This window comes from Centroberyx gerrardi, chromosome 18, assembly GCF_048128805.1.
Source record: "Centroberyx gerrardi isolate f3 chromosome 18, fCenGer3.hap1.cur.20231027, whole genome shotgun sequence".
NCBI classification, from domain to species: Eukaryota; Metazoa; Chordata; class Actinopteri; order Beryciformes; family Berycidae; genus Centroberyx; species Centroberyx gerrardi.
In genome coordinates, this window is record NC_136014.1 from 14711919 (window position 1) to 14725231 (window position 13313).

Below are 13313 nucleotides of genomic sequence, written 5' to 3' on the forward strand. Positions count from 1 at the left end.
GTTATATTTAATGCCCTTCATGGTCTCTAAATCCGCCCTGAATTTGCAGTGGGATCAAGATTGTCCTGATTTTGCCATCAAAACTAACTCCTAATCTTTGTCTTTGAGTTTTGAAAAATGCAGAAACAACATTCAAGCTTGATTAAAGGTTTGAATGGATTACTTGACCCAAATCCCATTTGACCTTATGAGTCTTCAGCACACCTGCCCCTGCTTTGAGGCATGGACTGGGAAAAGTTAGTACAGGAAAGGCTCTGTCTTCTTGTGAATATAGCATATACACAAAAGTACAGTTTAATAATGTATATACGATCAGTAAATCATGGGTTATCAAACACTGTTTCATTGACAATAAAAGTGATGGAATTTATATTTTTTTCTCATCCAACTAACCACCCAACAAAGACATAGACTACATGCATGCACATGTAATACATAAACGAGTGTATTAGGCTACACTTTGGAAAGATTTTAAATGTGGATATGTTAACAACGTAGCCTGTATTTGAAAATAAATCTTTTGTCTCTTTTTGAAAGACCATGATGAAAACCGCGTATCATTCGTCGCCATTTATGCATGGGAAAATAACATTAGAAAATTCAGCGGAATGATTGGGGAAACGAAACTATGAAGAAAATGACATGTGTGAAAAAATAATGGAACGGGGCCTTCCCCCCTCCCGCTTCCTCCTTCATACGGTCAGCTGACAGCGATCCGCTATGTCATGTGATTTTCGCTTCCTCGTGCACACGGATCGCTCAGTTTATGTGTTTAGAGGGTTTAGAGCCGGCTTCAAGAGGAGTTTACTACATCGTTTTAAAGGCTGTGTGGAGTTTGGAGAAGAGCAGGTTCGTGGACTTAAGGAGCCGTAAGGAGCCCGTCTTCCTTCATCTTCCCTTATCTTCCAGCTTCCAGAAACTTTCTGAGAGCCTAGCAGTGAACTTCAGTGAGTATTCAAGTTTGTTGTTTCGTTTATAATTCCGTATCTCATTTTATGTCAGTAACCAGTGGGGATTGACTGCCACTTTATACTCTTCGCTACTGTAGGATGTTAGATACAACCAGCCTTTTTTGCCACTTGATTATTGAATGAAATTCTTGCCATCCCCATAGATGAAAAGCTACATTTCAGTGGTAGGCAAGTCACTGTTGAAATACATAGCTTAAGGCTTAAATTACAGTATTGGAGAAGTTAATATTGTGCTTTTGGCAACTCTGCATGGTAATTTCCACAAATACTGTAACGTTATCTGTCGGGTTGTTAGAACTGTAGGTTCTTTGTTCCAACTGTCCGTACTTGGTTTTGTTTGTGGTTTAACGTTAGTCAGCTGACAGTTTTATACCTTTTGACGGCATAAGTCACCTGGCAGGTTGGTGCTGCTTTCAGCCCAGTCACACCCAGTCGTCAGGTGTGACTCATGTGTGTGTGTGTGTGTGTGTGTGAGAAAGCAATGACCACAGGCTTGCATGTATTACTCAGAATCCATAAATATTGACAGTACTGTTGTTGTCTTGGCTGTAACAACAAGCAGGTGTAGTGGAGATGTGTGGCTATGGATCCACAACAAGGGAACAAGAGACCAAGGTAATGCAGGATACAGAAATCACTACTGACCAGTGCACAGGATCAGTAAAGTCTTCATTAACCAGATATGTTTTAACAGCTCAGATTGTCTATCAGCTGGTATCTCAGGCACAGATGGAGGACAGCTAACTGGGGGAGGGGGCTGGACAGAAACTCTGCTGTGCCCAGTGTGCCAAACAAATCACCTGATGCTCGATGTGTGAAGGACTGCATTCCCATCCATGCTGCACACCTGCTGTGTTTCTTTCGCAGGAATGCGCTTGGCAGTGGTTGTTTGTGCGCTGGCGCTCTCTGCGGCCACCTTTGCCCTCGACAACGGGCTGATGAGGACCCCTCCCATGGGCTGGTTGGCATGGGAACGATTCCGCTGTGACATTGACTGTGAACATGACCCCAAGAACTGCATCAGGCAAGGCAAAATAATATGAATATTATACACGGTAATCCCCTATGAACCCTTTCTTTAAATACACTCTCACCATAACAATGTGCATTTGACAGTGGCCAACAGATGAAGAGCTCCTATTACCTTGGTGCTAAAGTCCCTCGGCTGTATTAACATTTACATTTCCTTATCAAATCCTTTTTTGTGAAGGGAGAATAATGCTGCAGGGGAAAAAAGAAGGAAGGCGCTCTGCAGGCAAAAATTTAAACATGAAAATAGTTTGGTGTGCCTCTCCCTGATGAAGGCCACAGCATAGCCAAAACATGTTGTATAAACATGGAGTATATTGTTTTGAACTAGCTATACAATAAAGGCTTTTTAAATGCCTAAAGAGTGCCATGGAACCCCTGCTTTTTTCATTAAGCAACAAACCAAAGAGCACCAATTCAACAAAAACCTCCACACCCCAAAACCCAGTAGAATCACTCTCTATCCTCTCCTCTTTGAATGCTACAGTGGCTTTGTCTGTTTATTTATGTGTTGGCACTTTATTCCCTTCTTTCATGACTCATTGCTCTGTTTCCCCAGTGAGAATCTGTTCATCGACATGGCAGACAGACTGTCGGAGGACGGCTGGAGGGAGCTCGGCTACGTCTACATCAACATAGACGACTGCTGGTCCTCCATGGACAGAGACAAGCAGGGACGACTGCAGGCTGACCCTAAGAGGTATTCACTGTTTGCATACAGAGACAGACACACACACAGAAGCCCTCTTGCCTTACTACAAACACTAACCTCTTACTTCTAAGCCCATAAGTCAATAAAACCATTAAGGTGATCACAATATGACATGTCATGCAGTCATATGACTAACAAAGAATAAAGTCAATAGCTTCAGCATAATTCACTGTGCAGTGTCACTGTATTGACCTTTGTGGGTACAACATGTCAGCAACATCAGCACAATGACAACAAAGAGATATACAGTAGATAAGATAGAGATGGAAGAGATTGATTGGCCGATAAGACAGCTAGGTCTAGAATGGACTGTAAAAATCAGCAAAAATTCTGTAAAATATTCCAAAACAGCAGCGCTTATGTATTGTTGTAAAATTATCGAATACATTGTGAAAGGAATGGAGTATCTTTTCTACATTCATGATTATTGTACTTTAGGGCTGAACAATTAATCGAAATTTTATCGAAATCGCAATATGGCCTACTGCAATTTTCAAATCGCAGGAGGCGCAATATTTGTTAAAGGCGAAATGTGTGTCAAAATACCATTTTAAATTAAATATTGTCCTGCTGCAGAGACGTCCTGGCCTACACATCATATTCTACAGACTTAAGAAAACATCTTTGTTTGGTACAGATCCCCGCAAAAGTCACACCATAATCATTTTAATACGTTTTTCAATGAAAATGAGAATAATGATGTAAAAATTATCATTCCCTCTAATATCGCAAATCATATCGCAATTGCAATATCAGTCAAAATAATCGCAATTAGATATTTTTTTCAAAATCGTTCAGCCCTATTACTAAACTGCTTGTACACTTGGATATAGCATGTACATAAGTCTTGAACCGCTGTACCTCAGGTTCCCAGGAGGCATTCCCAAGCTGTCCCGCTACCTGCACGACCGGGGCCTGAAGCTGGGTATCTATGGGGACATGGGCACACACACCTGTGGGGGCTATCCCGGCACCACGCTGGACAAGATCGAGTTAGACGCCCAGACCTTCGCCGACTGGGAAGTGGACATGTTCAAGTTTGACGGCTGCTACTCTAATGCCACAGAGCAGGAGCAGGGTGAGAAAGGGAGGACTGAACTTGACATATGGAGATGAAATAAGTTTTGGGAAGAACTATTGTGCAGCTCTTGTTTGACTCGACTGTTCCTCTCTTGGATAGGCTACCCTCGCATGTCCAAGGCTCTAAATGCTACGGGCCGTCCCATTGGCTACTCCTGCAGCTGGCCCGCCTACCAGGGTGGACTGCCACCCAAGGTGATACAAACAGGGTGTCTGCATGTCCTGAAAAAGACTTCAATGTCTTCAATTATTTTATTGAACTGAAACATAAGGCCTTAAATGGTGCTTACAGTTGCATATATAATTCTCATTACATGTATCAGTCTCAAATTCAGTTGTAGAGATCTTAAAAATGTTGTAGTTTCTTTATGCGCTGTTTTTTCCCCAGTGGAAAAAATGTCAATAGTTTTAATTTTCTTTTTTTTATATCTAATTCTAACTGCCAGTAAAAAGGTCGTAAAAAGTCTTAAATGTTGTATCTCTCTGATGATTTGTGTTTTCAGGTAAACTACACCCAGCTGGGCGAGATCTGCAACCTGTGGCGTAACTACGGTGACATCCAAGACTCTTGGGACAGCATTATGAACATTGCAAATTGGTTCTTTGAAAACCAGGATGTGCTGGTACCTGCAGCCGGACCTGGAAGATGGAACGACCCAGATATGGTCTGTCCGGCTGACTTTATCTAAATGTGTGGACTTTATCTGTCCACACATTTACTCCATTATTTTGCTTGATCGTACCTTCTTTTTCTTTTGCTTGATCTTACCTTGATCGTTTACCGGCCCTTGACCCCATGTTGAGAACCGCTGTTATGGAAAATACAAACACATCTGTCTTTTCCATCTTCTTTCTGTCTGTTTCTGTCTTATCATTTAAAACAGCATCACAGCTATGAAATTAAAACAATCCCAAACTCATCTTATGTGTGACTTTGACCTAAACAGCTGGTTATTGGGGACTTTGGCCTGAGCATGGACCAGTCCCGTGCTCAGATGGCTCTGTGGGCGATCATGGCTGCTCCTCTCTTCATGTCCAACGACCTGCGCACCATCAGCAGCGGGGCCCGCGCCATCTTGCAGAACAAAATGGCCATCAGCATCAACCAGGATCCCATGGGCGTTCAGGGACGCCGCATTGTAAAGGTGACAAATTCTAGAAAAATTCTAGTGACACATTCGCAACGAAAGTGTTCAAAATTGGGAACTGAAACAAACTGAAATCGACCATGGAGAGTTTGACTTTAGTGTGATCTGTAAATGCAAAGTTTTACTTCACCCGTTGTGGGTCTAAATTAAGAAGCAAAGGTTCAGAGTCTTCCGTGGATTCTTTATTCATACATGCATGGTTCAGTTCAATGTACCAGGTAAGCAACAAAGAAGTGACAAAGACAGGAGTTTAGGATCCACTTATATAGGTTGAAGTAAACAAAACTATAAATCTTGGCCCATAGCCAAACCTACTTGGCTCAAAACCAACCCACCAGTTCGGACTTTTAACTGCGTGTCCACCTATAGAATCACTTAAAACCACACATAACCATATATAGTGATCATGCATGCATTCAAGCACTGATTACATCATTGTAGTAAGTAGGACAAAAGACACTCCACTTTTCAGGACAAAGGAAAGCAAGAACAGAGTGTACTATTCATATAAAAAAGCACAGTATACATTTTATTTCTTACAGATCTTCCCTATGTTGTTCATTTGTGTGTGTCTTCTTTTTCTCTGCTTCATTATTCACATTCTGTCGGCCATTTCTCTCCAGGAGAAGAGCGGCATCGAGGTGTTCTTGCGCCCCCTGTCAAAGAATGCCAGTGCCTTGGTCTTCTTCAGCCGCCGTAATGACATGCCCTACCGCTACCAGACCTCCCTCAGCAAACTCAACTACACCACCGGCAGCTACAAGGTCAGTCTGTGATGAACGCTATCTGGCCTCCGTGTCAGTCGGCTGCCGGATCTCCCATTGCGTTGATGAATGAAGTACGCCAACTGCAGCTTGCGATTCTTGACTTACAGTTAAGTTCTCTCACTTTTTCTCTGTTATTCTCTCTCTCTCAGATCTATGATGTCTTCACTGAGAAGACCACAGCGCTGAAAGACTCCACTGACTTCGTGGTGTCGGTCAACCCCACGGGTGTGGTCATGTGGTACGTCTCTGCACCCGCCAAGCTGAGCCTCCGCCAGTTCTACGCTGGCGGCAAGCTCCGGGGACCTGCCGACTATCGCCACGACAACGCCATCCCACCCAGCTTCCTCTAACCGCTCGCCGATTGAACTGTCACTTAATCATGACATCACCATTTCTGCGTCAATGCCATGACTCCTGATGAAGTGATAACTGACCAAATTCCATGCATTCATTGCCAGGTGCTTGATTACCTCAGACAAGAGGAACATTGGACTTACTTCTCGAAGAATTGAGAACCAGTATATGCAGTGTTTATGAATAGCATCAAGTAATGATATTTAATGCTTGCCACTATCTATCCCAAGTAATGAAGATATCATAAGGTCAGGGACAGCCATTTTGTGTCTGAAATGCACCTCTCTCGCTTTGATTCTCTTTACAAATTCTGCACTTGCATAGTAATACACGTAGATCAAGTGAATGGGTCCAAAGCAAAGCACACTTCATACCTTTGTGAGAAAGGCAGCAATTTGACACACATGTATTTCTATACTTTTCAAACCATTAGAGTTGATGACTGAGTTTACAGTCTCGATCAGGATTGCCAAAACTGAATCACTGATCATAGATCAGCACTGCTACTCTCAGATGTTTCCTACAGAAGGACTATAGTTAGTGAAACATGCTGAGATGAAATCAAACACAGATTTCTGAATGATGTTTGCATTTCTGTTCTGATTAGTTTTATTTGGAGGGATAATTGTTTTATTCTGTTAAGATGAGGATGTTTTTTCACTTTTAGGGACAATTGTTTTGAATGTACTGGTAAGTGTGTTAAAGAAATGAATGATTTTTTATAAGAAATGATTCTGTGAATTATATTTTTCCTCTTCATTGAATTAAAGAGCAAATTTCACTATTCAACCAGGCAATAGCCATGTTTGTATTTCAGTATGTTTGAAATCGTCAAACGACTATGCAGTGCACTGCTCAGTATACAGTCAATCAAGGCTGTTATCACTGTAATCTAAGAATTCCCTGTATAATTTGGATCAACACTCATCAGAGGTGCTGGTCCAGGATCACTTCTGTCTTTGAGACCTTTAGGAATGAGCATGGTATGTGCACCAGCTGTGTGATTCTAGATCAGTCCCGCTGCCATTGTGTAGGGTTAGAGTGTAAAACCCACTATCTAGGATGATGATGAAGATTGCAATAAGGGCTCTTATTAATGATTATATGCTACATCAGCACTATTGACAAATACATGTTTTACTGGGGAGGCCTTGACCCAAAAACCTGGCAGGAACAGCCCAATAACACTGAGGGATCCTGTTGAGGCTACCTCACAGTTTAGACTCATAGAGTCGGCACAAACATTAATATACTGTAGTACAAAATGTAATAAAAGGACCCTACAAATAGCTTGAAAATTGACCAGCCCTTATGAAGTAATAATTGTAATGTCATCATGTTATGTTATTACATTATCCAGCAATTTATTGCATTATCAGGTTTTATTACATTTTTACCCATTCAGAACAGCATTTTTATTACATTTCAACATTACATTATCCAGCAGTTACTACATTAGCAGGTGCACCATGCATCAATGTTCAGTTCTTAGAAACACACACTGTTATGAACTGGTATGAGGTTTTGTTTTCACTTGCACTTCCCTATTCCATACAGAAGACCAACTGTCAAATATTTTCTCTTCTTGGTTTTAAGTTTTTGATGTGCACTGTACACATTTATTATGAATCAACACAATATCAGTTACCAGTCATGTCACTCACAAAAATGATAGGTGCATCTTCGCTTTGTCGTTTTTCTGTGCGAATTACAATGCAGAGCCTTATTTTTCACGTCTCACATTTACTCTGTGCGCTACATTTTTTTTTCTTGAAAAATAGGCAAAGCATCAGCAGCAACTTACCACAGCCATTCAAGCGGTGATCATTTTTTGCATACGTATTCAGGAAAAACAACACTGTCAGACAATGAAAGCAGATCTATAGCTGTGAGGGCGACCTCAGCATGAAACCACCATGACCACAGTGACACTTCCATATTGAGCCACTAGAGGTCAGTGGTGCCTCAGGCTTCAGGCTTCAGGCCTTGTCTGACAACGATGGCCTTTCAGTCAAATCTACTGCCAAAACTCTGATGCACCTGCTAAACAGCACAAGGACAGTCAGTCCATTCTGCTCTCTCCTTTATCTCTCTGTTTTTCTTTTCTCTGACATCTCTCCCTTTCTCTCTCACACACAGACAACAATGCATACACTCCATCTATGCTTCATCCTTCATTCCTCTCCTCTGCCTCATCCATCACCTGCTAATTCCTTGTCCTTCATTCTGCCTCCTCATCTCTGTTCCTCCCTTTCCTCCTCCTCTTCCTCCTCCTCCTTTTCTCCTTCCGTTGAATGTTGTGGATATATTGCCTGACCTTGGCTTTACAGCACCTTGTTTACACACACTCTCAAGATACTGTAGATAGCAGAATTTGGACTAGTCACATGAGTGTGTGCATAAGCATGCATGCTACTGTAAGTGCGTATGTATGACATGCGTAAACTCGCTCTGAGTAACTGTGGAGTTTGGACTCTCTCCACACACGCTGGCACTCCCAGAGTGCATCAGCTCTGTAAATCAAAGCGCATCATGTTGCTATGCATGAGTTGGCCAATGCATTATTTTGACTGAGCTTGCTATGACTAGTTTTCCAGACTGTGCAGATTTAGACACAATACATACTACTGTATCTAGGGGCTATGCACGCACACACACATACACACACACACACACACACACACACACTATCCATTGTAGGTCATCTCAGGCCAGATCCACTGTGTGTGTGTGTGTGTGTGTGTGTGTGTGGGAAATGGGATCTTTGCCTTCCTTTCTTTCTCTTTCACTCGTCTCAGATATCCGTTGGCTGGCCGAATACGACACATCTCTCATTGTCAAGGTCCCCGCCATTTGGGAACGTGAAGGGGGAGAGAAGTGAGGGAGTTTATGATAGAAAGAGAGAGAGAGAGAGAGATTAGTGCAAGAAGAAGGAGGAGGAGGGGGGGTGGTGGTGTTGTCAAAAGTCTATTAGAAGGTGCAAATGAGCCAGGGAGGGGGGAGAGGGGGAGGGAGAGATGAGAGAGAGAGAGAGAGGGAGGGAACGGGTGAGGGAGGGGGCGGGAAGAGGAGCGAGAGCGAGTGCGTTCCTGCCGATGCTCACGTAGGCCCACAGCTGCAGAGACGCAGTTGCCACTCTCGTCCTTGTGCCCCCCCCCCACCAACAACAACGCCCCTGAATCTGTTGACCCCCCCCCCCTCAACCCAACACACACACACACACACACACACTGTTGTCACGCTGCTAGTCACGCTGTCTGCCTCGCGCCTCTCGTCCCTAAAATTCAACACAGATGGAGGGGGGTCGGCCACACGTGGCTGTGTTGGTGGGGGGGGGGATGGGGATATAGGTCAGTACATACGAGATGGTCTCAAAGGAGGCCCCACACACACACACACACACACACACACACTCAAAATCTCTAAGGTGCTGCCATATAAAAAATGTTTGAGCTGTGCCTCTTTTGTGTCTGCCTGTATCTGTCTCAGTGCAAATATTTACATTCCAGTGTGTGTATTGTTATGAGGACTGTAGGTTTGGAGAGCACAATAATGAATACATGAGCACTATATGTATGTATGCTTGTACATAATGTTTAGGTGTTGCATGCTGAGACACCTCAACCTCAGGGTCTGCCAGCACGTGAGTAGCACGTATTATTAACACACAAACACATACACACATACACGCACAGGCACTTGTGACCGTGCTCTTCAGCTGCTACCGGTGACATCATCACTCTCGGCCCTCTGGTGCTGCCTGTCTGCATAGCCAGTTGCTGACTGATGACATGTCACCATCCCACCCGTCTACACTGAGGCAGGGAAGATTATTATTTTGCCGGCATTAGTTGTTGACTATAACCTCGTGCCTCTGAATTCACCATATTGTTATTGTCCCCTCTTTGACCCCAATAGCCCCTCCAAACCTGTGCAAGTTTGATCAAACACACAAAAGCCTCACGTGGTTTCATTCAACTTTGTCACCACTGATACAAAGGAAACATTGGACAGGTGAAAGAACCATTTGAGAGGTAAGCTGCCCTATTGCTTTAACCAATTACTCCATTTTGAAGTAAATTCAGGCGAGGCAGAAGACATAGACCTTCCTACTTATACTTTTACTTACTGTTCTTACAGCTGCATTACTTCACACTTTGGTATCTTCAAATGGCAGCGAGAGGTAACTGAAAAATTTGAGCTTTAATGCCCAGAAATCATGTAACATGGCGTCAATGAGCTGCACACAGCACACTCATATTTACCAACCCATCCGGTCTGTAATTGCTTCATACCAAAGGAAACCAAAGGGACGAGAGAGGAAAAAGATTTAACGTTGGTGGTTCCAGCTTTCTCTGGACGAAGCTCTACTCACTGCCGTTCTAAAGGAGACAGTTTTGGATTTCACTCAAAATTTTGATTTGTCATTTCCTGTGGGTGGAGAAGATTTCCCGCCAGTGTCCTGACTCCACACCAGAATTTCATTTGGGCAAATAGGGCGAATCTATAGCGTCTCAATTAAAGGGGATGGGACGCTCTTCTCTACTGCAGCCCCACTGATTTAGGATGATAAGACAGGTGTATTTTTACATACAAATCTTGCCAAGAACAGCTTTAACCTCCTACTTTTACCTCCGGTGCATTAGGCAGAGACCAGACACCATGGACTTGCCAAAGAGGCCTACGTTACACACTATCCTCAACTCTCTTCTGTTGGACTCTGCGGGACCAAACAGCAAGGGACGGTGTGCTGCGGACGAATATGTTTTAACTTTTTACTTTTAACCCACCAGGCCAAATCCCTTGTACATGCTAATGTACTGTAACAATAATAAATTGGCTGTGAATCTGGTTTGGATTCTGACAAGACTTACACTGTAAGCTTTTAGGTTGAGGTTGTTCTGTTCTGTTCTGTCCTATAGGCTTTTACAGCAGAAGATGTCCTGCTGGTTGAGTGGAGACACTGTTATTTCAGCTGGAGTGAGAATATCTGTTATTGTATCAGCATGATATGTATGGCTGGGGAGTTGGGGAATTGTATGTGTGTGTGCACAATGAAAAAAAATGTATGTTTTATGTCTGCAGGTGTAAAGGGTTACACATACTGATTCATATCTGTGTTTCATCACCGATTAAAACTTACATGGCGTCAGTGCAAAAGGTTTTTGTGATCAGTTCATGCCTCCATGCCACTCCACTGCTTTTTAACGTCTATAATTATATAACTTCACGTAAGGTGATTCCATGATCAAATTCCACTGTTATGTGATTTTTATGAATGAGTGTCTGGTTTTGTCCACCAGTGGCTGCTGTTGATTCAGCCTGGTAACTGTTTCCACGACGCTGCGTTGCCGGGGCTGTGTACGAGGCGAGCTGCACGTTGCCGAGGCGTTGGGTTCGCATGGCGACGGGCCAGGCTGTCAGCTGCCTTCTTACTGGCAGGCTGTGTGGGTCAAAGTCAGAGACAGCAGCCAATACTGCACTCTCTCTCCCTCCTTCTCTCTCTCCCTCACACACACACAGACACAGACAGACACGCTTGTGCACACAGAACCCCCCCACACACACACACCCACACACACACACACACTGTCATGATCTCATTCACTCCCTCTAACTCTGTATCTCTCTTTCTCCACTTTGCACACAGATTCGTAAACACACAATCGCTGAACGCCCATGCTTTCTCGTTTTCCCTCCCTCTCTCCTTTTCATTTCGTTCTCTCTCTGTAAACATGTCCTGTACAGACAAATCCACCGTATCCTGGATTGTACAATACAGCAAGACCACATTTACCTTCGTGCCAGTAAGCATACCCGTGCAGCGCGATGTGTACTTGTGTGTGCACGCACATCCGCCCACGTTTCCGTGTGAGCGTGTATACACGCGCGTGTTGTGTGTGTATATGTGTTTGTACATCTGCGAGAGAGTGTGTGTGGTCATACCATTCCCTCACCGTCGCTCTCTGTTCACTGTAGCCAGTCTCTTTGGCCCAGTCTGAGGTTTCTGAGTCAGATCCTGAAGCCTTTCTGGGCAGCAGAACAAAACCCCATCTTCCTTTTCACTGGCTGGAGCAGAACACAGCCAACACAGCAGTAGGATTTGGCCTGAATCAGCTTCAAGGAGAATGGTTGGAAAGAGCTGGAAAGAGCAGGTGGAGTCCTTTGGCAAGGGTGTTTGCGTGCGTGCATGTGTGTGTACGTGCATATGTGTGTGTGTGCGTGTTCATGCATATGTGCGTGCATGTGGAGAGGGTTATACTGTTCGACCCTTGTCAGATATCCAGCAGATTTTGATCTGCAGTCTTACAGCAACAATTTGTTAGGTAACATGATGCCATGTAAACTGCTGCTGATTCCGCATCTATTTTTGGGCAAAGCCTCATAATGATACACAGCATGATGCTGTAGAAAGTGGACTCACAAGATTAGTTTGCAAAAAGGACAGAGTCATGCGTGTGGCCGGCCAATAAAAATAGAGATGTGGTCGGTCAACAATGCTTCCCATAACCTTCAGTCTGGTCTGTGAATATCCATGAGGATGAATCGCTGTGTGTGTGCCTTTCTATTTCTGTCTGTGTCTCTATCAGCATTTTAGAGTTTCTCTTTTTTTTATATGGGTGAATTCTGGTGAGTGCTTACCACCATTCCTGCCTGTCACACAGTGTCTCTCTGTCAGTCTGTCTGTCACTGAAAGTACTTTTGCCTGCCTGTCTGTCCATCTGTCACTCGTAACTTTCACCATGATTCACTCTGTCTGCACGTCTGTCTGCCTGCCTGTCTGTCAAGCACAGTCGTGTGTGAGAAACGGAGAGAGAGAGAGAGAGAGAGAGAGAGAGAGAGAGAGAGAGAGAGAGAGAGTTACTTAACTTAACATTAATGGATCCATCAAGTTGATACCTGGTTTTTACTGACACATACAGTAGATGATGACTTTATCACTCTGCCTGGCAATAGTTCCTACCTGCGTGCACCCCCCCCACCACACACATACACACACACACGCACACACACACACAAAAAGAAAACAACTACTGTCAAACAAACATTATTTCTGTGCTATTTCTTTTCTGACATACCCTAACCTGTGTCTCGCCCCGTCGTCTGCCAGTCCGTCTCACTTTCTCTCCCTCTCTGTCTCTCTCTCTGTACTGTCTCTCTCTCTCTCTCTACTGTCGGTCTCTCTCTTTGTATCCCTCTCTCTGTATTTCTCTCACTGACCTAGTTCTACCAAGGTGATTGCGTCTCCTTA

General features: G+C 43.8%; 1 protein-coding gene across 1 annotated transcript; it reads left to right on the forward strand.

Annotated features, from left to right (window-relative positions):
* Positions 1–752: 752 nt before the first annotated feature.
* LOC139927045 (alpha-N-acetylgalactosaminidase-like) lies at positions 753–6850 on the forward strand. The gene is made up of 9 exons (XM_071919023.2): positions 753–947; positions 1839–1995; positions 2560–2700; positions 3579–3790; positions 3893–3987; positions 4296–4457; positions 4740–4937; positions 5564–5704; positions 5857–6850. The coding sequence occupies exons 1-9, from the start codon at positions 767–769 to the stop codon at positions 6055–6057; spliced, it is 1488 nt and encodes a 495-aa protein (XP_071775124.1). The 5' UTR covers positions 753–766; the 3' UTR covers positions 6058–6850.
* The last annotated feature ends 6463 nt before the right edge of the window (positions 6851–13313 follow it).

Excerpts from the sequence above, each read along its gene's own strand:
- LOC139927045 (XM_071919023.2), top strand. The coding sequence starts at position 767 with ATGTGTTTAGAGGGTTTAGAGCCGGCTTCAAGAGGAGTTTACTACATC. Across the intron at positions 1,996-2,559 it reads GACCCCAAGAACTGCATCAG|TGAGAATCTGTTCATCGACA; the intron begins GCAAGGCAAAAT and ends CTGTTTCCCCAG. Across the intron at positions 4,458-4,739 it reads GATGGAACGACCCAGATATG|CTGGTTATTGGGGACTTTGG; the intron begins GTCTGTCCGGCT and ends TGACCTAAACAG.